The sequence below is a fragment of the Pseudomyrmex gracilis genome, unplaced genomic scaffold (assembly GCF_002006095.1).
Source record: "Pseudomyrmex gracilis isolate BER0280 unplaced genomic scaffold, ASM200609v1 scaffold_66, whole genome shotgun sequence".
In the NCBI taxonomy this organism is placed as follows: domain Eukaryota; kingdom Metazoa; phylum Arthropoda; class Insecta; order Hymenoptera; family Formicidae; genus Pseudomyrmex; species Pseudomyrmex gracilis.
The window spans coordinates 557,721-583,699 of NW_018020650.1; the positions used below are offsets into that span (position 1 = coordinate 557,721).

General features: G+C 44.2%; 1 protein-coding gene across 1 annotated transcript in view; it reads right to left on the reverse strand.

The window, feature by feature from the left end:
* Positions 1-4,842, reverse strand: part of LOC109854460 (hormone receptor 4-like) — a 31,962-nt gene extending 27,120 nt beyond the window's left edge. Inside the window, exon 1 of the mRNA XM_020427558.1 lies at positions 4,683-4,842. Coding sequence (XP_020283147.1) covers positions 4,683-4,752 — 70 coding nt within the window. The 5' untranslated portion in view covers positions 4,753-4,842. The remainder of the gene's footprint in view (positions 1-4,682) is intronic.
* Between the last annotated feature and the right edge of the window lie 21,137 nt (positions 4,843-25,979).

The following is a 25,979-nucleotide window of genomic DNA, read 5'->3' on the forward strand; positions in this document are numbered from 1 at the left end:
CATTTCTATTTCTATTTGTATTCTCCCTCCCCTCACCCGCCCATCTCTCAGCGTGGCTAAAAATACTCGAATTTATCACGGAAAGTGAAGCGTGTGTGCGTGTGTGTAGCTAAACAATAAGCGACTGTAAGTTGACTCACTTTTTTGACTCGTGTGTCCGCGCGCGACACCGTTATGTGAAAAGATAAATTAACGCTTATCTAAGCAAGTCCACGTTTATGGCCCATGATTATACGACGAAGTGTCTCTCTTAGCATACCTTAAAATCGCTTATCGGCGGAAAGAGGTCATCATTACGCGTATCTTATTTTTTTTTTCTTTCTTTCTTTTTTTCTTTTATCGGAGTTAACGGTTAACGAGAAATCATTGCGGCGAGCGCAATCTGTTGAAAGTGGTGTGTTACACGTGTATTAACAAATTGAATCAGCTGTTGGCATCAGCTCCTCAAATAACACGAGGTGTGTTTTACAAGTCAGATTTTTATCTCTCTGCTTTAAAATGTGATTTTATACAATATATATCTCGAAGGAGGAGAAGGAGAGACGAAAATCCACTTTTTTATTTCTCTTCTCGCGGGAGGAGGGCGGGGGAATTTCAAACTCGTTTCACACGCGCGCGTGTCGATACATCAGCGTGCCGACGACTCAATTCGCTACTTAAAGGGTCAGATTCCTCTGATTACTCCGTGTCTCGTTGTCCATACAATGTAGAGCCCAGCTGCTCTACCCCGGCCTGTCAGAATCCAATCTTGATCTCGTTCATCCAACTTTCTTTTTCTCGTCGACGGCGACAGATGAAACGAACGAAGAAACGAACGAGCGAGCGAGCGAGCGTCTTTGCTTCCGCGAACATTCATCGTAAATGCACAGTAGTGAATAGCCGATTTAGAAATAGAGGTGATTCAACTCCTCTCTTGCCGCATAGAAATATTCTCTTTGCCGGTTTCTCAGATAAATAAAGATGAACGGCGCTCCCTTTTGTGCGATCGAATACGGTCGAACAAATAGTAGCAAAAATTATAATAAGTCGCTAGAAATAATCACCCGGCCGGGTCTGTTTGTCACCGCCCGGTTGAGCGAAAACTCAGCCGGGGATACATTGCAACGCGTTATTTAAACTCGAGACGCGACACACGTTTTTGCGCCTCTCGAGAAAAATGTATAAATATTTAAAACTGTGATATCGTACATTGTTTGATAAATGTAGGAAGAGAAAAAACAGAGCGAGGTGCAACGTTGTCGAGATTCATCGGGAGATGCGCTGTATCTCGCGCGGCCTATTATCGCGCTCCAAAACAAAAAAAAACTTAATATTTTGCAAGAAAGTTTCCGATACAACGAGCAAAACTGCGACTAAAACGACGTCGTTCGTTTCCGTCGACTTCCGCCGTGGAGTAAGAATCTCGTATGTGATCGTCGAGAGAAATTTCTCTTTTACGTTTCCGCGACGACGAAGTCGCGGTTCACGTTCGCGAAACAACACAACACGGGTGCGACGCGTATCGCCTCGCGATTTGTTCTCGAAGACGAGCGGGAGAAGGAGAGAGAAATGGGAGACACCCGGTATGTGTGTGTCAGATGCTCGGGCGAGCAGCGAGAACGGCGGCCAGTGAGAGTCGGCGGCTTGGTACGTTGAACCTCCGTAGTGAAAGTTTCTATTATAGCACTGGCCTTACCTTACTTTTCCTACGGCAAGCTCTACCGTGTTGTGTCATAAGCGCGAGACGAGCGAGCGAGCGAGGCGAAGAACGATCGAGATCGGTTACGCTCGTTCCTCCGTTGTCGTCGTCGACGTCGCGCGCGACTTTAACGGGACATCGTTGGAGAGTTTGTTCTTTTCTTCTTTTTCGGTAATGAGCGGAAGTTGCGCCGCTCGTTTAACTTTTGTACTCTCCGGATTTCCCCGATCGTCGTCGCGCGCCGATCGCGTGCGACCGAGTCTTTTCAATGCAAATTTATTCTCGTGATTACACGCACACACACACACACACACACACGTACGCGCGACGCAATTGACAATTTTGACATTTCCCAAGTGCCGTTATTAGCTCGAAGAAAGTTCGATTTTTGTTTCACGATTCAAGAAATCCGCGGAGATCAATGTCGATCGCGTCGAATCGACCGAACAAGCCGAACGACACGGTTCGCTGATTCGACATTAAGGAAGTCGTGAACGCAGCGCGAAATTACTTGGCCCCTTTTTTTTGTTAGCTTTAGTCAATTTCCGACTTTCTTCCGAGCCAGTGTTGAAGCTAGTTGCTCGAAGCAACACAATAAACGCGAAAATCAATACGATGACAATTCATCGTGACATTTTTGACGTTTTTCGGCGCGCTAAAGTGCGCGAGTTGTTTCAACTTCTTGCCAGAAAATTGAAACAAGTGGATTAACGAGACAACGAAGATCTTCTCAAAACAAAAAAAATCCACAGAAAAACTAAAATTCGCATAAAATAAAAATTAACAAACCAAAAAATTATTATACAATTACATTCGAATACGTCGTAGTAAGACCAACGTGTGACAAAACTTGTCGCTGTGATATATCGGACTAGATAAAAGTTTTGTAACGGGTTTCTTTTTTTTTTTCGAAAAAAGTACACAGAGGAGTAGATCATATAGTTCGCACGAGAGCTTCGCTAGGACGCATTCGTGTCAAGGCGTGATTTATTTCCCGGCGGCGATGGCGCATTCGCGGGGCGCGCGAACAAAGCGTAATTCCGTCGGATCGACGCGACGTACGGATTGCAACACACGCGTCTGTCAACGACGACGCGGTGTGTTACGACAATGCAGGAAGCAGCGAATAAGGCTTCATCGGCGTTCGCGAAAAATCGTGACGAATCTTTTTGATTCGTGCGCGCGCAACTTTTGCAAAGTCACACGTGCGTTACGACACCCGCGGCCAAAAGTTTCGGTCCCCAGGGTCGGGGATTCGGTCTGTGCGATCTTCTCGAGATAATCTCAGAGGAGGAAAGAAACGATTGTCATAAATAAATTTTTGTTTTGTGCAAAAAATATTTTGTACAAGAAAATCAAACAATTCTGTGAAACCCAAGATCGAGTAAATTTTCTCATCCTTTCTTTTTCATCGCGCGGATTGTATCAGACGGGAGATCGCGTACGAGAATTTCCACGATCTGTCTAGTCGAGTCTATTACACTCCATGTACGCAGTCACACTCTGTTGCAATCCGGAGCAAAAGTCCGCGCGCGCGTGAGCGACGTTCCCACCAATCTCGGCGGAATCGCTTGCGCAACGGCCGATAGCGATCGCGTGTAATCTATCGGAGAAAACGCGACGAAGATGAGTACGCTTTGAGGCAGAACGGATTGATTTCCCTTGTTTCCTTCCCCGAATGTGTTGCGCGCGGATCTCTCTCGCGCGCTCTCTGGTCCGATGAAATCGCGTATCGATCATAACGGCCGAACGGACGCGGGGATTAAGATTTATTGGATATATCCTTCCGATAAATACATCGTTCCCTTTCCCTCCCCTTCTCGGAGGGAGGAGGAAGGGAGGGAGTATCAGTAGCGATCGCGCGATATCGCGTTCCGTCCTCGGGGGGGAATATAACCTCGATGAGGTGTGTATGTGTGTGTGTGTGTGTGTGCGTGTGTATTTTCGTGGCGCGCTCGCGCGAGGACACTCTCGATTTAGCGCCGGCGGATTTCTCGTCGCGGCGCGCGAGATGAGACAAATGTGATTTCACGCGCGACGAACGCGATTAAGTTCTCTCGGCGTTGATATTCAGCCGGGCCGTCACAGCCTTTGGTATCGGCGTCAACCGATGGGGAAGAGACTATCGGTTTCGACTTCCCATGCGTCTATATACATACATATATATATATATATATATATATATATATATATATATATATATATATATATATATATATATATCTTTTCTCGCTACGTCGCGGCGCGGAAACGAACGCGGAAACGGAGAGCGCTTTTTCGCGCATTCCGCGTCGGACACGAGTGACGGACTCGACGCAATTGTGATTTGCAATTAGCGAAGCGTGCAATTGTGAAATCGTGTCGCGGTGTTATTGACCCGACCGGGGACGCCGACAAGCTGACACCTCGTTGCACCTCGAAAATCAATTCCCGACCTGGCAGAACTTGTCTCGTTACCGGTCGCTTGGTTTCTACTTAAACAGTTTCGCGCGCCGAACGGCCAACTTGGTACAGCCAATGCGAACGGGGCAATCCTTTGCGCGTGTAACAAAACTTGTCCTTTGAATGAAAAGCGGCGGGTGTGTTGTCGCGCGCGGACAGTGTAGAGAGTTTCGAGAGTATGCGCGATATAGTTTCTCTCTCCTCCTCTGAAAATTTATTGCTTTGATAATAAACGCGTTCATCGATCTGATAATATTTGCAATATATAAAAATTAATATTTATTAGAAATATCAAGCACTAAGTACAAATTTCAGTACACGCGCGCGCGAGTGTGTGTGTCCACTCGAATAATATATATACACACACAAAAATGTGTAAAAACTCGCTCGATTAAATTATCCGTAAAAAAACGTGCGACGTAACGAGTTTGCATTCGCTCGATTTGATATTTCAATTGCGGTTTTTATTACTCTTCGGAGTACTCGGGCAAAGTTTCACTTTAAAACGACACTCTATGCGCGAGCCAGAATCACAATTGCAAGAATAGAACGGGGTCCCTACCTTGGAGGACACTCATCTTCGTGCACATGGGGGAGTGCCGACCTTGGAGGACACTCATCTTCGCGCACATGATAGTGTCGCGCTACAGTGATTCAGAGCAAAGTCAAGCGAAACTGCGAGAGGAACTCCCTGGGCGGGCGCGATGCGCGCCTCGTGCCAACTCTCGACCCACGGCCGCCGCGGTCCCACGTGACACTTCGAGTTCCTTCCTTCAGCTCAGCAATTCGCACAGATACTCGCACCAAAAGTCGCGAACGAAATAAATTATTATTTCGCGCGTGTCTCTTGTGATCTTCCGCACATTTTTCGTCCCACTTACGGCGTCGGTAATAATCCAAACGTGTGAGAGGTGTAACGCGCGTAAGAGTCAATTGCGTCAAAATCAAGGTCTCGCGAGAGAAAGAAAAAGTGCATTGCGGGTTGTTGAACCAGTCCGAAAAAAAAAATCACACTTGCGAGATAGAACTATCGGGCGAAGAAACGGGCGCGCGTGCGGGACTTTCGCGAACAGAGCGGCCCCGGAAGAGAGAAGAAACAGCGGGCGCGCGCGCGGAGGAGCGCCCGATGTGAACGCGTCGCGCGGCCCAAACTTTTTGGGGCAACCGATCGCGAGAGCGCACGGGCCATGCCACGATCCGACAAAGTTGTGGATCCGCTGTCGCGCTGCCGGTAGTGGTGGCACCGGTGACCTCGATACGAACCGAGGCCCCCCAATCCCAACGCCCAATGCCAAAAAACCAACGTGCGTGCGTGCGTATGTGTGTGTGTGTGTGCGCGCGCGCGCGCGCGTCAGGAAACTTTCACTCTCTCGGGCGCCCCACGCGCGACACGAACAACAGCCGGCCATCCTTCGGGAAGTCTGGAAGGATTCTTTCTCCTTTTTGTTTTTTCAGAATTTTTATCGGCACGTAATGAGGGAAATAAAAATTCGATGTTATTCTCGAGCGACTTCGAGCCGCGAGTACACACGTTTCGCATGTTACGATGATAACAAAGTTATTAATGAGATAAGAGCACAAAAATATTTGATACTCTTGTGCGAGAGACTTTCTCTCTTCTTTTCTCTGTCAAGAAGCTAAATGAATCGACATTTAAGAAGAAACACACAAAATATATATAATTTTCGGAGATGAAAATTTTAGAAGTAACAAGCTGATTTGCTTTTTGTACAATATCAGTTTTCTTGTTGATGTAGAGAAGTTCAAGAAGTTGAATTAAAAATAGTTTCGCACGTCAGTCTCGGATGAATGAGAAAACACGATATAGTCCGGTGACAAATTGATACGATATTGAAGAGAACGAAGGTCAAGGACGGCAAGACAAGATGAAACTTCCGTGAAGACAAAGTGATTCCGAAGAACCGGTAATTTTACGATCGTGAATCTATGCGGAATCATCGATATAGATACGCAATCAATTCTGAAGTTTTTTTTTTCTCCGACATATACGTAAATGCCAATACGTTAAAAGAAATCGAATTGTGCAATTCGAAAAGAGATTTTAAAATTTTATCCGCAGCAGTCGCGCCCATTTCGAATCTCTCACTTCGGCGTTTAAATTTCTCGTTTTGTCAAATATCTAGAGTTATTGTTCTTGCATATTGTTGTTGTTGTGTTTTATTTGAATTTGTCTTTCTTGTATAATGTGCGAGTAATTACGTCGTCTCCAAATCCTTGAGCGTGAAGAACTAAATTCCGAATATGGAAACAACGAGCTCGCGAGCGAGTACTTTCGATTCAGTGTTTTTTCTTCTTCTTTTTTTTTTTTTTTTTTTTTTTTTTTTTTTTTTTGTTCTTTTTATTGCGATTTCACTCTCGTTGGTGACTCTTGCGCGATAATATCGAGCGCGTGTTGCGTTCCCGTCCTCACACGGAAGATGGTCCATCGTGCGAGGCCCCGGCAGAGTGAAAGAGGGACACACGCGCGCGCGCGCGCGCGAACGGCCGGACCGCTCGTCGAGTGTTTCACTTTTATTCGATAAGAAAGTAACGAAAGTCGTGCCGATGAAAGTTTCGGGTTCGCCCTCGGTGGAAGGCGACGGTGACGACCCAGATGGACGGACACCTCTTTGAAAGTAAAAGTAAAAGAGCTTTCCCCCCCCTCTCTCCCCAGGACTTTGCGGTGTCCCGTCCATCCAAACCGAGAAGTCGATCCTTGCATCTTAATCCTTTGTATTTAGCGAGAGCCTTGTACGCCGGAGCTATCACAACTAGGTCGTGCGTTAAATTACGAAACTGGCGATATTGGACGCGCGCGTTCGCCGCGTCTTTCACTTTAAAGATATATCTTATCGATTTTATGCGAATATTAAAAAATTGGATTTTTTTTTTTATTATTAATTGCGTTACGTTGACGCTGCACGCTTATAATTCTTTTCATTTACAGAAGAATTTTAGGTCATAGATATAGTCTCTCTTTCTTTCGCTCTCTTTCTCTCTCTTTTTTTTCTTCGTCATACTTTTTTTGCGCTGCACCGACCGCGCGGATACCGGTTTTCGACGGAACGATACCATCTTACAGGAAGATCGAACTCGGTGAAAACCGTGTCCTTCGGAGAACAGGGTTGCGTTACGTCACGATCCGCGTGCGCGGATCTTTTTATATTGCCGTGAAATTCGGCTGAACACAGCCGCGATTCGACATGGACCGAGAGATGAACCGGTGAAATCCTCGAAGGAAATATATTTCCGCGCGAGAGCGAACTTGTCAAATATCCCCGGCCGAAAATAACGGCGAGTAAGTTTTCGGAAACGAGAGAGGATTATAATATATTCTTAGATTGATGAGAACGCAAATTTTCAAGTTGCAATTCGTTCTATTTCGAGTCGAAACACAATTGAGATTAGCGAGAAAAAAACGCAAATGCGCATTTATATTCATATTCAGCGAACATCACATTTATGTGATTGTTGCGCGCGCGCTGAATACGGAAAAACGTAATAATTGTTCGAAGAAATATGAATGTTTCAAGGATCAATATGCGAAATTTTATATTTTCGGCATTTCGCAATGTTGATGCGCGCAATCTTTTTTTTTTTGCCGATCTTTTGTCATACGTTTCCTTTTGTATACGTTTCGAAGATAGTGGAGCGCACGTAGAGAACTTTTTTTTTCGCGCGCACCAAAACTTGATACTCCAATCATAAATCTCCGATCTGTGCGTAGCCTTCGGCCGGCATATTTTATTTATTCTCGGGACATATACTTCCGGTATACGAGTTTTGCTCGAAATACTTCGCGAATAGACGAGACATTGAAATTCCTCTCACTGTCCTTATACACGTCAAGTATGATAAGATCTACTTTTTTATGCTAATTAAACTTTTTACTTGCCATCTACCTCCGTTTTTGCCACAGTTTTTAGTTTTTTTTTTTTGCACCTTTACTTATAATCGCGATTTCTTAATGTTGTCAACGCGGATAAAGCGCGTGAAAAAAGTTTCGCTTCACATATCGACAATCAGTTTTCTCTATTGTCATAGGTCATAGGTTAGGGTTAGGTAGATACCATCGCTATAGCCATATCATTGAAAAGTTGTAACGATTATTGATATTAAAAAAAAAAAAAAAAAAAAGAAAAAAACATTAACTCAACTATGAACATGGAAAACCAGTCCGGGAAAATTTTGCAAAACTAAATAAATAACAATAGTCGCCGATTCGTAACAAGCGCGGGGAGATCGACTTTCCGTCGAACAAGCGGAAACTCGCGGACGGGATTTTCCGAGAATTTTCCTTCACGGGTGTTCTAGAAGGAGAATCGCGGCGCGGCCGGTGCATTCGTTCGTGGCGGTGTGGGCAGTGCTACAGTCGTTCGTACCAGCACACACTCTGTGTGAGCGGTCGGCCATGGCATACTTACTAATGTCAATCACACCGGCAGGCATGCACCGCCGGCGTATATACGTGTTTGTATGTGCGCGTGGCGCGCGCGATACAGAATGTTCCGCGACGAACTCCGTTCGCGGATTCCTCGACTAGTTTTTTGGACCCATGGGTTTTCCTCCGTGCTGCGTTTTTTTTTTTGACGGATAAAAGAAAAGAAATGTACAATCTCTTCCCGCGTATATCCTTTGTACTTACTTGAATGTCGCGATAATTAAACAACATTAAAATTACAAAATTATAAAATTCGACACTTCGTCGAATTTGAATCTAACAAAAACCCGGAGAAAAGAAATTTAATTTTGTATTTATTCGTATTTGTTTGGTGCTTGAAAATTACGAAGATTATTGATAATTTAATATTTTTTTTTATTGTGTTACAAATCGAACAGAAATCGATAGAGTTAAATTCTGTGTCACCCGGACACCCTGTATAGAGCGCGCGCGAGCCGATGAAACTCGAATCCCCGCAGCCTTTTGGCCTTTAACCTCCCCCCTCTCCCCGTAATTTCCTCGATCATCGATATCTCGGGCAGGCAAAGAGAGAAGAGGAGAAGTTGCGTCAGCGTAGCTCTGAACTTGAGTACCCTTACGGCGCGCGCGAGGAATTGAAAGGCGTCCCTCTTTTTCTGTTCTCCGGGAACGGTGTCGACCGTGGTCGATAAAATAAAAACGGTGCCGCTGGCCGCGAGAGATCTCGCTGAAAAATTGTCGGTCATTATCTCTCCTCCGCACACACGCTCTCCGGGAATGTTCTCGATCTTGATTCACGATAAGACGACTAAGCGGTTACGCGGTGTCGCGTGGGTATACAATTATCGTTTGATTTACTTGTTAGTATTGCGGAATACTGCGCACGCGCGCGCGCGACTCTCGGTACGTCGGAAAAAGGAGAAAAAAAAAGAACAGATCGAGATTAATCTTCCAGCACGCAAACCCTGTAACTTTGTTTGCTCCTTTGTATTTAATTCAAATTACTAACGCGAAACATTGTGCGATAAATAAATGCCTCTGTTCGAATATTCTTGTACGCATTTTTGACGTCAAGACGCGGAGACGCGGCAAGTGACTAACCACCAAGTCGCAAGACGATGTGTGCGCGAGCGACGTTTGCGTAACGAGGTTTCCACGATTTTTTCACGACATTGTAGTGTAGAAAATTTATTGCACGTGATCGTGCAACGCGCGCTCGTTTGGCAGCTTCGTTAACGTCTTGATAATTGTCGGCGCGCGAAATTTATATACAGGTGTATATTTTAGTTGAGGATATATAAATTACGCGCGCGCCATCGCAGGAGTCGACTTGCGTAACGGGATCGAAGTCCGCAGAGCAACGGACGGTTTTTGTCGTCGGATGTTCGAAAGAAGACGCGGCCCGTTGATACATCAATCGCGTTTTCCCGCCACGTTTGTTCGTTTCGGCGGCGCACGATTTTGCCAGCAGCTGGCAGAGAAACATTGTGTCAACAAAAGCGGTCAGCCTCGAAAAACACAGCCGCCGCCGATAGGCAATCTTCGCGGACGCGACTCGACGCCAATAACGTTTTCCGCATTGTTTCACCAATGGCGCACTATTTTTGCGCTCACCTTGTTCGGGGCGGCAAACAACAGCCGTTGATGTATCAGTCCCGCGAGAGAGAGACAGAGAAAGAGAGACTTCGCGCTTTAGACACGTTTCGCGGAACGTACGAAGTTAACGATTCTGTATAAATAAAATACTACAATTATTTATAGCCACGATAATACCTCTCTCTCTCTCTCTTTCTCTCTATTCAGAAAATTCTATTGTTTTAATAATAAGAAAAGTAATAGAGTAATATGTAAAATATGTTTTTCAAAATAAAAAATTAAATCTTGAGGATATAACATTATTATATATAAAAAAAAAAAAACAACCTCTAACGCAACAAGTCTCGTTGCGTGCGTCAATGCTATTTACTCGATGCTGAATCTCCCTTGTGCATTTCAGCACTGATGTGCATGCACAATTCGCGTCATACATAATCCAGAATAAACGCGTTTACTCTGTAAATGCCGTAAATGCAGATTGCGGCTTCGCGTAAATTGCGGCGTTTAAGCTCGACGCACAGGAGATATCCCTTAAATTTGTCAATACTCTCAATGGCTCTCGCGCCCACCCGTGATATATTTTCCAATGAAATTGGAAACGAAACATTCGATTGCAAAAAAAAAAAAATAAAAAATAAAAAAAAAACAATCGACAGAACGTCTTTTTCTTCTTCGTAGGAACCGCGCGCTTGAGATTCATTTGTTAATCCCTCGCCAGACCGTGATCTTCATAGTTTTCTCTAGATTGCCGCGGTGATTGCGGCTAATATCCGTAGGATGATTCGTCTTCGCCGGCCGAGCCGTTGTGAGGCCACTCGGCGTCCATGAGAATCGCGACCTCAGAGGAGTGTCGACATTGCGAATCACGTCGATCGCTCGCCATACATTATCCGCGATAAACAATCATCCGGTAGAAATAGTTTTGCGATTCGGCCGTGACAGGCCGCACTCGATCGAATCGATGTGATTTTTCGCTACGCTATCATCGCCAATGCGAATCGTTTCCCGCGCGAGTTTGCTACGCGTGTGTTTGCGCGTTGCTCTTATTAACAAAAACCGTTGCTTATATCAGTCTTCCGCTTTAAGAGAGCGATTCGTATCTTCGATATCGCGGCGTATGTTTTCGACGTATCAGTGGCACAGCAAACACTATTGTAAGTGTTTTTTTCCAATGCACTGATAACTCATCGGCTCTTCATTCTTATCGCGTTCTTAAATAAAAGGAAATCTCTTCTGGAAGGATTCGAATATGTTACATCTCACTAAATTAATCTTTTCTCCATCTATAATATCGGTTAATGAAGTAATACACGCCATTCTTCTGCCAAACAACAAGCCGTTGCACTCCGCATACTTGTTTTAATTAGCCTAATGCGCGTTCACTTGCTTCTCATGTCGGCGACATATTTTTGTACGTTTTTACAGCATCAGGTTGCAAATGTTATTTATAATATCGTAGAAATTGATTTTTTTTTTTTTTATTAAGTGTGATCTGTTGTGTTAAAATAACGAGAAAATTTACTGCCTTTGCCTCTGAGGCAATAAACAAGCCGGCAATAATTTCAATTCGCCAAGAGTTGGATCAAAAAAAAGCTACTTGAAATCTTATCCCTTCGTGTACAGGAAGGAATAAGATTTTTCCGTGTCTGTATACGGAAATCTTATTCCTTCCTTCGGACCCACTCAAAAATTGCGTATCGGTGTCTCTAATAGAAATGAGTTCTTTTTTCTTAACGCTTGTTTCTTCGAAACAGTCTAGAGATTTTTTCAATTTGGTTTTTTTACCGACGCAGAATCGTTTAACTTTTTATTCAAAAAAAAAAAAAAAAAAAATTGAAAAAATATTAATTTTTCACAGAGATATTTCATTTTAAATTGCCGACTAGTCGCGTGGGTCTCACAGACCCAATCTGTATAAATCGTAGGTCAATTTCGATGTCTACGAAGAAACTTAAACATTAAAATTAAACATTCGAGTTGGTACTTTCGAAGAAAGTTCATTGACAGTAGAACCGAGAGAGACTTCTTACGCCAAGCTACTTTTTTCTCACATAAAAACAATGTGCGCGTACAAATGTTCAAGTCGGAAAAAAGCGAACATGTGTAAGTACCGGCGATTGGGTGCCGGTCGCGAAGTCGTAAATGAGAATTCGATTCGCGCGAACGTGTACGCGCTCGATCGTACAAGTGTGTCGCGATTACTGGCGAGTATATTTAGTTTTAGATTGACATAGGTCGAGGAGGAAAACAAACCGCTGAGTTGTTATCTGTTTTTCTATGTGGCCTCTATAAATCGGGATCTAGCCGGTTATAATCGGCGACGCCGATTAAATTTTTGAGACGCTAAATGACGAGATCGCGACAACACGACAATGTCGCGTTCTTTTCGGAGATCGAACCGTCGCGCGAATTCGCGAAAACGCCCGACGACGAGCGCTATTTATTTCACTCTCGCGACTCGGTCGCGCGGCGATGTATATAAACTTTGTCGCGCGAGCGAACGCTATACGTACTACTTCGTTTCCGTTTTTCTTCTCTCTCTCTCTCTCTCTCGCTCTCTCTCTCTCTCTCTCTCTCTTCCTTTCTCTCTCTCTCTCTCTCTGCCGCCGCTGCGGGGCAGTTTACGTCGAGCTGCGCTTTTGTTACGCGGCCACTTCTCCCCCGGTTTATACTCGTAAAACGTGACTGTTACGCGCGGAAACGAGCCCGGCGCGAAGCTGCCGATGAAGTGTTCGGAGAATAACGATGATGAGGGTTTTATTTCTCGCGCGCTCACATTTGCCGGAGATTCAAACGTTATTATTTTCGAAAATATTATTCCAAAGAACGATGACGCGACGCGGCAAGCGCGTATCAGCGTATCTGCTTTTCGAGGAAATTTCCGCCTCTCGCTTTTGAGATCGCGGCGCGAGATCTTTGTACGAGAACCAGGTTTGACTGACTGGGATGAAATTCCAGCTTTTGCTTCGTTAAGTAGGTCAAAGGTCAGACGATTTCTAACTAAAATTTCAGTATCCAGACGTAGCGAGTCCCACGCTCAAGTCTCAAATTATTCGGCAAGGAGAAATAGCAACTTCCATTTATAGTTTCTTTTCAAACTCTCGAATGTGTTTTCTACTCGAGAACGGAAACCGAACTAATTTTACGTTTATCATTTGATAAATTTCTAATAAAAAAAAAAAAAAAACATCACAGGAAGCGATCACGTTCAGATGCAAAATCCGCACACACACACACACACACGTAATTAGCTTGTCAGACCGCATTTCAGACTTTGAACTCGCGAAGAAGGTCGATTATAGAATCGATTGTGTAGCCGCGTTGTTTCAACGAACGCCAATTAAGCGGCGAATAGATTTTCGAAGCGATACAAGCCGCTCACTCTTAGCGGCGTCGATGACGATCCGAGGTCCTCGACGAAGATAGGCCGTGGTTAATAATGCCCTCGTGTGCGGTATCGCGTGTTACGTGAGTGGTTCGCGCAAAGACGAGCGGCGGGTGGTGGTGAGCGCGTACATACGTACGTGGAGAACGTCATGCACTTGTATACCGTGGTGTAGAGTTTGCGCCCGACCTATCTCAACCTCCGTCATCGTGAGAGGGCGAACGCCCAGTGCGCGAACACCGACAGAAGGTTAGACTGGGTTGGTGAGAAACACAACGTCGCGCGTTCATCCGCGTCCGCGGAGAGAACAGCCGTTTCTTCCTCGCCACGTTTTCGTCAACGTTTCCGTCTCTCGCAAAAACCGGAGCCACCGATTCCTTTTTTCGACACGCAACGATTTTAAAGAGACAAAATGATTTCGTTTTTAAAAAGTTTATTTAGAAGATTACGGAAGTATTTATTTTATTGCAAACCGTATATAAATATAAGCAATAATTAATCCTGCAAAACCCTGACATTTATGTTCGACGTGACTTTTTAGTAGTTAAATTAATTGCAAAAGAACTTGTAAAAATTCATGAGAATTTTCAAAATTTTAAATTAAATAAGTTAGTTTTGATATTGTTTTTTTATTTTTTCTTTTCTTCAAAAAATATACGAAAGATATCTCATTTTCAACAAAAAAAAAAAAAAAAAATCGCAAAAGTTTAAGAGTTTACAGAATTAAAAATTTAATTTGGGTTGAAAAAATTTATTATTCGCAAAATATAATTTTTTTAATAAACAAATGTATTCTGGCTATTGAAGCAAAACACTGTTGTTGATGTGTGAATATTTAAATCAGTTTATTGAAACTTAGTAGTATAATTTTTTTTTTTTACTGAAATGAGACTTGCAAAAGTGATCAGTTTAATATAGAAATGATCCGTTATGCGAATGACATTCGACGATGTATATGTTCCTCACATACACGTGCCTCACGGTCGTGTCAAGCGTGTACACGCGGCAAAGTCAGAGGTTGTGTTATTTGTGTGTCGTAATTAAGGTATATAGAGATCTCTGGTTCAATAACTAGTTGCGAGCATCCGCAAGCTCGATGCCAAACCCAATTTGGCCTGATTGATCCCACGTCTCATCGACACTATGTCGTAAACATAAGCCGCAATGTAAACGCCAATTCAGCTGAATAAGCGGTTCGGTGAACACGCAACAAATGTAACGTGTAGTCGTCGGTGGCATTTAATCGGCCGATACTTATTCCCGTCACAGTTTTTATTTAGACAATTTAAATACGCGCGAGAAAAACGATTTTTTATACAATTTTATTTGTACATTTTTACGGCGACAAAAAATTTTTTTAGATTTTTGTTAGATTTCGATGGGGAAGAGGCAGAGAGATGATCAGGAATTTTAGAGTTCAGATTTTCCCGGCACGCACAATTTTTGACGCAATTATACGCGAGGCGTTTTCTCTCATTAAAAGTCGGTCCTTCGCGAGTTCGCATCGTCCGCGCGCGCGATTCATACATAAATTCACGGCCTTTGTACGCGCGCGCGCGCGCGCGTGTGTGTGTATCATGGTCACCGAGAAATTACAAACTGCGAGTAAAATCAGTCGCGAAATTAGAACCTCCGTGAGCCACCACCGCTCATCCGCCGGAATAACTTCTCTCGAGTTTGCATAATGCACGGTTTCTCTCGTGCTTCGGCGCGCGCCGAGAGCGAGAGAGTTTCTTATCGCGCCAACTCGCGATTCTCGTGCAATTTAACGCGACGGTATTGAAACAGGCAGTTCTCCCAGCATCTTGATTAACGCGCCGCGCAAACGTATCGCTTTGCACAATCACATACGCTTTTAACACCATTATCAAATTTATGTATATCAGTTTTTTATTATGTTTATATCATCGAGAGAGAATTCGCTTACTTATATTATATACGTCTTATTAAGACGCTATCACGCACAAAACAAAAATTTATTCGTCGCGTCCCGTTAGTCTGTTGAAAAAACTCGAAGGATAAGTCTTGATTTACACGAAGATTCAATTTCGCCGAAGTATTTAATTTACGATTAGCAAACCTTAACAAGAGACAGATAAAAAATAAAAAAATAAAAAAAAAAAACACGTAACGTAAATCTTTCGTATTCTTGTTAATAAGTTTTTTCTCTGGAGAATCGATTGTATTAGGTCATTAAATATCAAATCTGACAAATAAAACACATGGTTATTTATTTTTCATAAACAAATTTGTTTCACAAATAAATTTGACAAATAAATTCTATTTGTCAATGTTTTATATTTAATGACCCAATATGTTTTTGTAGACATTTTTCAATGTCACGCACGTGTTCGCCGACTAATAATAGAAAACTCTTACGTAATAACATAACATCTCCAATAGGCGATGACAAAAAACTTTCTTTCTCTAATGATCTGTTTATGCGATCGTCTGCGCTCGCATCACGCAATCATCGTCCACTCGTGTTCGTTTACGCTCGCGTAAACTCCGTCTACTTCCTCGATCGCGGAACGAACCGAAGTATATATTTAGGCGCCTTCGGACGTCCCACAGCGTCCTTCGCGGTTTGTCAAACTAATTCACACAAATTTCGGCCTGCCGGAAGAAGTTGCGCTGATCGACCTAGACCTTTCAACGTAGCACGCACCGCCCGCAATTTGCATCTCGTTAATGCATTTTTTTTTTTCGCGCGCATTCTCGATAATGACACGCGACTTGTTTACGCAGCCAGAGATATCTCGTTCACTGTTTTTTTTTTTTTTTTTTTTTTTTTTTTCGTAAGCTACTGCGCGACGAACGAGGTTCCTAATTCGCGAAGGCCATTGCCGCACAAATTATCACAACTCGTTAAATACATCGAAACGCATCTTTTGAAAGAAACGCGAAACTTGTTTACGAAAAAAAAAAAATTGTTTGCGCATTAAATTTTTGCCGAAGTTCGACATATCCTTGTTCCTACTCTTCTCGCCATTTCTCACACACACACACACGCCGTATACTTACAAGACGCGAATGTGTGAAATTTATCGCGGATTTTATTACATTGTACACAACGAAGCGCGCGCGCGCTATTTTTATATAAATTCGACGTGAAATACAAATGTCGTTCACGTAATATATACTTGATTGAAAATAGTGCAGTGGTCATTGGCGGGCGTAACGTTGCGATAACGTTTAAGTGTCACGTGCGAGTTTCAATAAATTTTGCAAACCTTGTCGCAGATAGAGAGGGACACGAGGATATTTTATAAAATCATTTAATTGCTTCTCTAATATAACGTGTGACGTGAATCGAATAATTTTACATATATTTGCGATGAGAGAGAGAGAGAGAGACTTCTATATTTCATCTCGATTACATCCATAAATTCCCGACTACTGAAATTTCTATTTATATGTTTATTGTTTTTATTTGTTTATTGTTTTTTGTGTGTGTTTGTTTGTATCGCACCGAGGTAACATCACACGTACTCCACACAGGTTACATTCACGTTACATTTACGTTACTTACATTTTTTTTCGCTTAAGACATCCGAGGTGTGAAAATCGTGTGGCTGCCGAGAGCGCGGTTTTCTCGCGGAGAAATGCTGCCCCGACGAGGGGGGAAGGTTGATTGTCGTCGGGGGATGATCTCGCGATCGCGGTATCGGATAAAATTGTTCGTTTCGTGATATCACCGTTTCTTGACATTCACACGCACAGATTTTCACTTGGAAAAATCTCCGACTTCTGGTCGAAAACGTCGTCTGGTTCGTTTGCGCATCAGACGTTTGCACGCGCACTTGTTCCTCATCGATAATTCCGGTACCATGCGACACTGTCGGCGCTGTCAATGTGCGTTTCAATGTGTGTGCACAATCTAAACGGTTTACGATTAAACACCATCCACGATCTTTATTGACTTGATACTGTTTGTTGTTGTTGTTGTTGTTGTTGTTTTTAATCTCTACGCCTAACCAATAAAAAAAGACTGAACTACCGAAAGTGTTATCTCTCTCTTCGGAGAGCGAACGTGAAGCAATATTAAACAATCGCGACGCGCTTTTTGTGAGATCTATAAATAATTGATAAATAATTATATCTCTTTTTGTTTATCTGTTTGCAGATAATTCGGACGTTCTCGTTTGAAACAGACGGAAAGGCAGTGTAACGAGCACTGAACACCGGGCGTAATAAAATATCTGTAAGTTAATTGGTCTTTTGTCACGATATAAGAAACGGCAACACAGCTCCGTCTCTCTGTTGACGTCGTCCTCCTCGGCTTTCCGGAAATTGCCGATTCGCTATTTTTTGTTTCTTCTTTTCCACGATTTTCCACGCTTTCACATAATTCGCGGGAATTATCACCGTGCGCGATTGGTTTCGATCGTCTACGACAACACTGTGTACACAAACGTCGATCCGCTCTTACTCTCGTTAATACCTAGATGTTAACCTTGGTGCAATTTCTTGCCGATCGGCGCGATCTCGCGAAGAATTGTCGTAACGACGATACTCCGCAACGTGTTTCCAATCAATCGATACCGAGCGCACAACTGACTCGCCGACCGCACATTTGATCGCTTCATTAAATCGATATCGAGCCCGTTTACGCAGATGACGCCTTTAATTCATTCACCCATCAGTGTTATCACCAACGTTATCACGTTCTTCTCTTGTGGATCAATGAGCGCTGCGCGATGAGATCGCGATATAATTCGAACGATTGTCGAGAACACGAACTTCCACATGCGCGTCGCGCGCGTATGTAGGCTCACATGGAACGATCGGATTTCCTTTTTCGGGAATCTTTTTGGAGGAATTCCTCGCGCACTTATCCACTTTTCCGCTTAACGAGATCTTCAATCTCGATCGCGAAGCGCGGTTCGTAGTCTGTCTTTCTCTCTCTCTTTTTCCTCTTGCAAGTGAGAATCGGCCGCGGTTAATTCGAATCAGTTCTGCGTTTTGCTCTTTTCCTGCGGGATTGGCAGTGGTATCTCGTTTAAATTTGTCAGATGCGGCAGTGTTTGTGTCATACGAGAGAAAACCTTCGAGGCGCTCCTTCGATTCCCGCCAGTCCAGTTTCCATCCAGTCTTTTTCTCTCGCTGGGCTCGCGCGCCGTTTTCGGAACGCGTGATCCTGCGCGCATGCCCGACCCGGAAAAGGACCCCCGTGTGTGACTTTGGCCGTGGTCGTCGGAACGTTGTTCCTCCGCGGGGGCGAAGAAATCACAACGTAAGAGGAAGAGAGGAGCTTTCGATCGCTCAAACGCTTCGGGTTTTGCGTTTTTAATTGGTGGCAGTGTTTTCGTTTCGAGATCAGAGAGAGAGAGAGAATGGCGGTGGGTCGTTTTTTTTTTTTTTTTTTTTTTTTTATGCTGCCGGCGCGCGTCTGGACGTCATCATTCGCCGTCGATTCAAACGACGCGCAGAGGAATTAATCCGCGTGCTGCCACAGTTAGTCTGCGTTACTCTGTATGCACATGGCGCGGCGTTCCGAAGCGGGACGAGCGCGTTTGTTGCGTAGATGGTAACCGAATAGAGAAAGAAAGATAGAGAAAAGTCACACAAGCCGTGCACACGAGGGACGGAGAAAAACAGAGAATGGCGCGACGCTGAATAATTCTCGCTCGATGGCACTTCCGGTTCGAGAGTTAGCGCACTTTCTCTCCTCGGCGAAGCGAGCGAGTCGGGCGACGGAGCGTTTTTTCTTGTTCGCGACTCGGTTTTTCCCGACCGATCGATCGGAAAAATCCAACGACGATCTCGAATTCGGAGCGAGGCGCGGGGACGGGGGGGGGGGGAAGATTCGAAAGAGATCCGGCCGATAACTTCCCGTTTCGCGCGCGCCGGTGAATCAGCGGACTGCGACGCGCGCGTCTGATATCCTCTTGCGAATTTAATGATCGGCCTCGTTATAGAGAACACCGCGGGTTGACGGTCGCGTGTCGCGAGGGCAACGTCCGCAGCCGATAATTCTAGAATTGGCCGAGTGTGTGCTTCGATCTCCGGCGGTGCAACACCGCCACCTTCCCCGACTCCGCGGCCAGTGTAGCGCAGCAGTTGGACTCGCTCCTCCGCCTCATGCACCACCACCTCCACCTCCACCTCCTCCTCCTCCTCCTCCTTCTTCACCGACCTTCCGAATTGGCGCGCGGCACTCCGTGACCTCCGCGGATAAAGTGGAGCGAGGGATTCGACCGGGTTCGTCGGTGTGTGCGGACGTCACACTCGTGTCGGGTGGCGCGCCGAAACCGGGCGGCAGGTTGTCGTAGGTCACACGCACACGGACACACAGTTTGCGCGCACAACACGCGTACGCACGTAATACACACGTACACACAGACACACGCGAACGGTTAGGCCGCTTGGCGCCTCTCGCGGGGAGAACCGGCCGCTTCCGGTTCCTCTCTTTCTCTCACTCTGTCCGGTTCTCTCCCTCTTCTTCTCAGCGCACGCACACGTGGGGATTCGCGCGTCGGGATCAGGTGTGCGCCGCCGTCCACTGTATGGAGTACACGGGGGGAGAGAGATAGAGACAGAGAGAGCAAGTCGTGGATCGAAATTTTCGTGCGATCGATGCCGATCGTCGATGGCCACGTTGTGGTGCTCCGGTACCGCCGATCCTCGGGTTTACCACTGGGTTTCTTCGGTCGTCGCGATACGATTCGACGTGGTTCTTCTTCGACGTCGTCGTCGGGCCGCGTGCGTGCGCTCCCGCCGCGCGGACGCGTCCTTCGTGTGCGTGTGCTGTACGCGCGTGTACGCGCGCGTGCATGAAACGCGTGTCACCGCCGTCGTGCCGAGAGGAAGGTGTAAAGCACGCCGGAGTGTGTGTCGAGCTGAGTTGGCTTCGACAAAGTAGGGCGACGACTGGGACAGCGGCCACGGGCACCGGCGCTGCCTCGCTCGCGCTCACCGCGACGAGCGAAAACCCGCGGCGCTCCGCGCGGTGGAGGAGCCTGTGGAAGTGGAAGAGAGAACCCTCCTCGTAAACGCGCGCGCTGCGCTCGCAACGTTCTCCAGTAGGGGAACCTCTGACGCGCCGCGCCGCCATCCGTGCCCGAGCCGTTCGCATCGCGATTCCTCTCTATCGCGCTATCTATTCGCGCCGCGCCGCGGAAAAGTCCGCGTTTCGATGCGCGATTCGAGGAATAAATCATAAGACACACACACACACACACACATAAAGAGCCGCGACCATTTCAAACTGTACGGACCCGATATAGGATCATTCGCGCTAACGAGCGTAAATTTTTTAATTTTCGCAGGACTGCGCGCGATATTAGCGAAATAAATAACAAAATAAATAATAAAAACGCGTAACTGTTAAATATATTGCAATACACCGCGGATATAATTTACAGAGAGATGTCTGTTCTCTTATGAAATTTTCTGCAGTTTGCATTCCGTCTCATGAAATATTGCGTTTCTACGTCGCGACCTTCCCCCTTTGCTAACGCGGACGATGCTCCATTTTCGCGGTTAACTGGTCGGCGCTCGCTCGATTATCGAGCCGTTCAATAAGGCTGTATTTAACTCTGCGAAAATTGCCGCTCGCGATCTCCGCGAGCGTCTTCCTCCGCGTTCGATCGCAAACGAGAGATGTCTCGTTTTATTGATCGATTTTCGATGCACACGCTCGTTCCTTGCTCATTTAATAATTACGACTATTCTAAATGTAACATTTCACAATCTTGCGTCAGTCCTCGCGTATGCGCTCCCGGTTTTGCACCGATTCATTCTGAGTGGATCTCTGGCAATTGTTTTTTTTTTTTGTTTTTTTTGTTTTTTTGTTTGTTTGTTTGTTTTTTTTTTAAATTAATAACGCACAATATTTTTATACGCTCGTCAATAAGAAAAACATAATCGCGCGCGTGACCATTACCTGCCGTACAGAGAGTATCAGTTTATTCGCGTGTACACAAAAAAAAAAAAAAAAAAACGATTTGCTAGAATAGCAAAAAATTAATTACTACGTAACCGGCAAGAAAAATTTGCTAGACTTATTAAAATTTTTGTTACATCAACAAAACATAACACAACATTGTTTTGTCGACGAAAAGAAAAACTTCGGTAGACTCAATTTTTTTGCCGGCCATACACACAATAGCAAAACTTTTTTTTCTCATGTATCTCGAAGGTTTATAATGCCAATTTTACTTTATACTCGATTCGATTGGCGACGACAATAACAGTTTGACATTCCGCGCGTAAATGCGCGACCTATACCGCCGTATTATATCGATAAAATTTTCGCAAAGATATCGCGAAAGAACGTCAATTATCGTATTGTGCGTACATTAATAGCGCGAATCTAAATGTTGCAATTATTTAGAGGAGAGAAAAGAAGAGGAGAGGAGCGTAAATGTTTCTTTTCACGAATCCTCACCTTAAAATTTCTGACCTTTCCGATTCTCTGACTCTATTGTTCTCTCCGCAAAGAAGTCACTCGAAGAAGAAAAAGATGATCTATCGGACGTTCCAAGTCAAAAAAAAAAAAAAAAAGAGAAAGCCGCGCAACTCTTTCGGTTCTGCACGCGTTCTTGTCATTCGTTTACGGTCTAGGCCGCGCGTGTGCACACGATGTTCGATAACCGAAAAACTTTCACCCGTCCGAGCGCGATCTCCTCGCGGTTTTTTTCTTTTCTTTTTTATTTTTTTTTTATTTACGACACAAGACGCGTCCCGAAACGAGACACGACGACGTCTCTCTTGATCTTGATCTTTCGATCAACCCCTTGCGCAAAGAACGCTACTGGAAATTATATATCCGCGCTCTCTCGAAACGGAGCCCTCCCGTCGACATTTCACCTCCGGCGATGTATATCGGCGCGTGCTGCTGCTTCTCTCTTGCGCGTGCAACGCGCGGCGATGTAGCGATTTGTAAGCCGTCGTCGGGTCTTTACGCGAAGCCGTGTTCTAGAATAGTTCGGGCCAGCGCAAAATAGCGCAAGGCAGTGAAGACGTAAAACGTAGTAGTAGTATAATAGTGGCGGCGCGTCATACTCTACAAATATTTCTAAAGAGCAAAATTATTTGTGTATGTAACACAAGACGAGAATTGTTCGATCGAAGAGAGATGTTATTCAACTGAAGCTTTTCCTTATATATATATATATATATATATATATATATATATGGACCTACGTGTTATTTTCCCAGTGCGTACGTTTTACTAGGGGATTTCACAAGACAAAGTTGTATTCAAAACGCTGCTTGAGCAAAAGCGGCTCGTAGCTCAGTAGGTTCGTGCAAGACTCAGACAGATCTCAATTTCGAATCCAAAACATAAAGGTTTTTTTAATGATATATCTGCTAGTGAGAATTTCAATAAATTTGGAAAAGGGCCAATACGAGCAAACCTTGGTGTTGTTGGTAAACATATTGATTTATTGAATTGTCAAACGTTTCAATCCACAATTGGGATCTTCTTCAGTGACAATCTGTATAATAATTACAAAATTTATAAATATGCAAAGTTTGAGAAATATAAATGAGAAAATAAAGATGATAAATCTCCGCAATCGCAAAAACAACTTACATATTGAAAAGGAATTATTCATAAAGATTTTAACGAGTCGCTCTCTCTCTCTCTTTCCGTCGTGAGATTTCTCTAAATTAAAGTTTTCGTGCACGTGGTGGTTTAGAGCCTCATATAAAATCCTATAGGTTCTTTGTCGCACTCTACACTGAGAAAAACTAAGTTGTTGAAGTAACAAAATCGCATTTGATTCAACTATGTGCGGCGATCACATGGGCTGTCAATTAAATAATAATTAATGTAAGAAGATATCATGTTTCAAATAGAGATATGACAATTGGTTTGTATCGAAAGACATATTCAGTTGTTTTAACAAAGTTTGTTTATAAATACAGATTATTTTGAATATAAACAACACAATATAATTTTGTCTCCTATAATAATAAGCACTTTGATTAGACTAAATATTTAGTACACAAATATAAATTCAGATTATATTCAATTAAAATAACTGAATATTGCGTATTTTATTTTTTTTTACCAGTATCTTTTATTTAAAATTACCATATACTATGTTCAGACAGAACACAATTCATGGTTTAGTAAATTAAATATGTTCATTGTGCCAACATTGTTGACTCAACTTATATGAATTTGTTATTTTTCTCGGCATATATTTGAATTAAAAACACAAGTATTTCAGATAACAAACTGACTGCTAACTAAACGCATTTGAGTTGAGTTAATAATATGTTTTTCCCAGTGTACAATTCGCGCGAGAGAGTGCAACAGAGAGAGCCAAGATCTTCTCTTATAACCGTGACGATATATTGGCTGTGTGAAAATTTCGTAACTTGGAATTTCCGATAACCAAACGATCACCAAAATCGTCGCGTCCGAGTTGTATGAATATACAATAGTTTTGTTATTTGTAATATTTTTGATATCTTCACCGCATCTTTTTATCGCTTGAGAAATATCGGAAGTAAGAAACATGCAAATATATACCGCGCCAACTAATTATGGCCTACTCAACACGCGTTCTTAACCTTGTATAACGAAATTCCGTAAGTTTTACGGCGCGCTCGTAATACGTCGGAGCGAACACACACACACGCATAATTACGTACAGTCTTAGTCATAGTCGTGAATATTAAAGGTAGATCCGTTCCGCCGCTTAAGCGTTAATAATTAACGGAGAAACGGCGATTCATCGGCGAGTGCGATGCGTCAAAGCGCGAGTCTCCCTCTCTCTCTCTCTCTCTCTCTCTCTTGCGAAGGTCAGCCGGCGATAAATCAGTTCGCGTTAATGACCAAAGAAGAAAGGCTATTACCGATCAGATATGCCGAGTGTTTTACGAACTCGTTTACTTACAACACACGCCGTCGTAAACACAAAGCGAGGTAGGCCCGCGCGCGATATAAATTTGTCTTCGGGTCAGGAACCAGATTTTTTTTACGTGCGACTGTAAAACGGTTCTCTGCAGTGTTATTTTTTCCTCGATCGAAGATTGTTTTACGCGCGAGGGGCGTATTATTTTTCTTTCGAGAACTCGAGTCCTTGCGTCTCATCCGGTAAGAAACGATCCTGTGCGGTGAGAAAAGAAGGAGTTTAACGGAGGTCGGCCGCCAGGGTAACTCCTTGGAGCGCTGTAAAGTCGCAAGGATCCTGCGCGACACGTCGCCCTGACCTCAAAAAATACTCGGCGCTTTTTCCTCTCTCGCAGTTGTAATTACGCGCGCTCGTAGATAAGCCTGTCGAAGCGAATTGTTACACGTTTCTCTCGGCGCGAGAAAAAACGCGCACGCAAAACGTGAGTTATCTCGCACCCGGATAGATTTTCAATACGCCGCCCTCTCATCGGAATTCGGTCATATCAGATTTTTTAAGTTACATTGTTTTCAAAAATCGTTCGATCCTCGCGATTTTAGTCGCGGCCGGAAAGAATTTCAAGTCGCGATCATCTGCTCCCTTCGCGACCTTTCAGCGTCCAATTGCTCGTAACGCGTTCGACGTCTTCGTCGTTCCGGTGGATATTCGGGTCGACTATTGTTCGTTCGAGAGGAACAATCTATACAACATTTCCGGTGTTAGTTACTTGTGCGAAGTAACGACGTTGTTTCGTTCCGAGAATTACGCGAGATCCCGCCCCTTCGCCCTCTTTTTTTTCTTCTTTTTCATTCCGGGATAAGTATGTCAGTCGCTCGCTATTATAGTTCGTATAGCGTAGTTCTATTGAATGAGAGAGAAAGCACGAATATTACGCTTACTTGAAATCCTCAAACGAATTCTCTCTTTTCGGCCTCGTTAAGCTACCGTGTAATCGCGAGCGCGATATCTCGCGATGAGATTACCGCTCGGGGATTATTCAACTTGTGCAATTCCCTTATGACTACAAGTTTCCGCGTCGAATTTGAGATCTCGTCGCGGATCGGATGTGTAGGTATTTGCGCGCAAAGTGGCGCGTCTACGTACCGCGGGAAGATACAAAGAGCAACAAGAAACCGGAATAGTCGCGGAAGAAATCTAAATAAAAAATAATTTATATAACATCCGTTTTTTATTATCTTCGTACACGACATTATATAAAAAGGTTAGTAAATTAATATCCGAGCTGTTATTAATACAATTTCCATCGAGTTAACTTTGATGGAATAAGCGAACCGATCAATCGAAATTGCATTCGAGTCAAATTTTATTTCGACCGCGAGTAGTGAAGCGATTAAGTAATTTATATGTAATTTCGTGTGCGCGCGCGCGCATTTAAAAGCAACATTTCACCGCGCGCGTGAAATTAATTATTACGTCACCGTAAGTTTATATCGACGCGGAAGTAAGCGGAGGAAGATTCGTCCGGTCGTCGCGACGGGCCGTGCGACGACCGTTTCGTGGGAAGGTTTGCTGCACACACAAGAGCTATCCCGGTGCGTATATACACACCTATACGGGCATTTCACTCTCGACGAGAGCCGC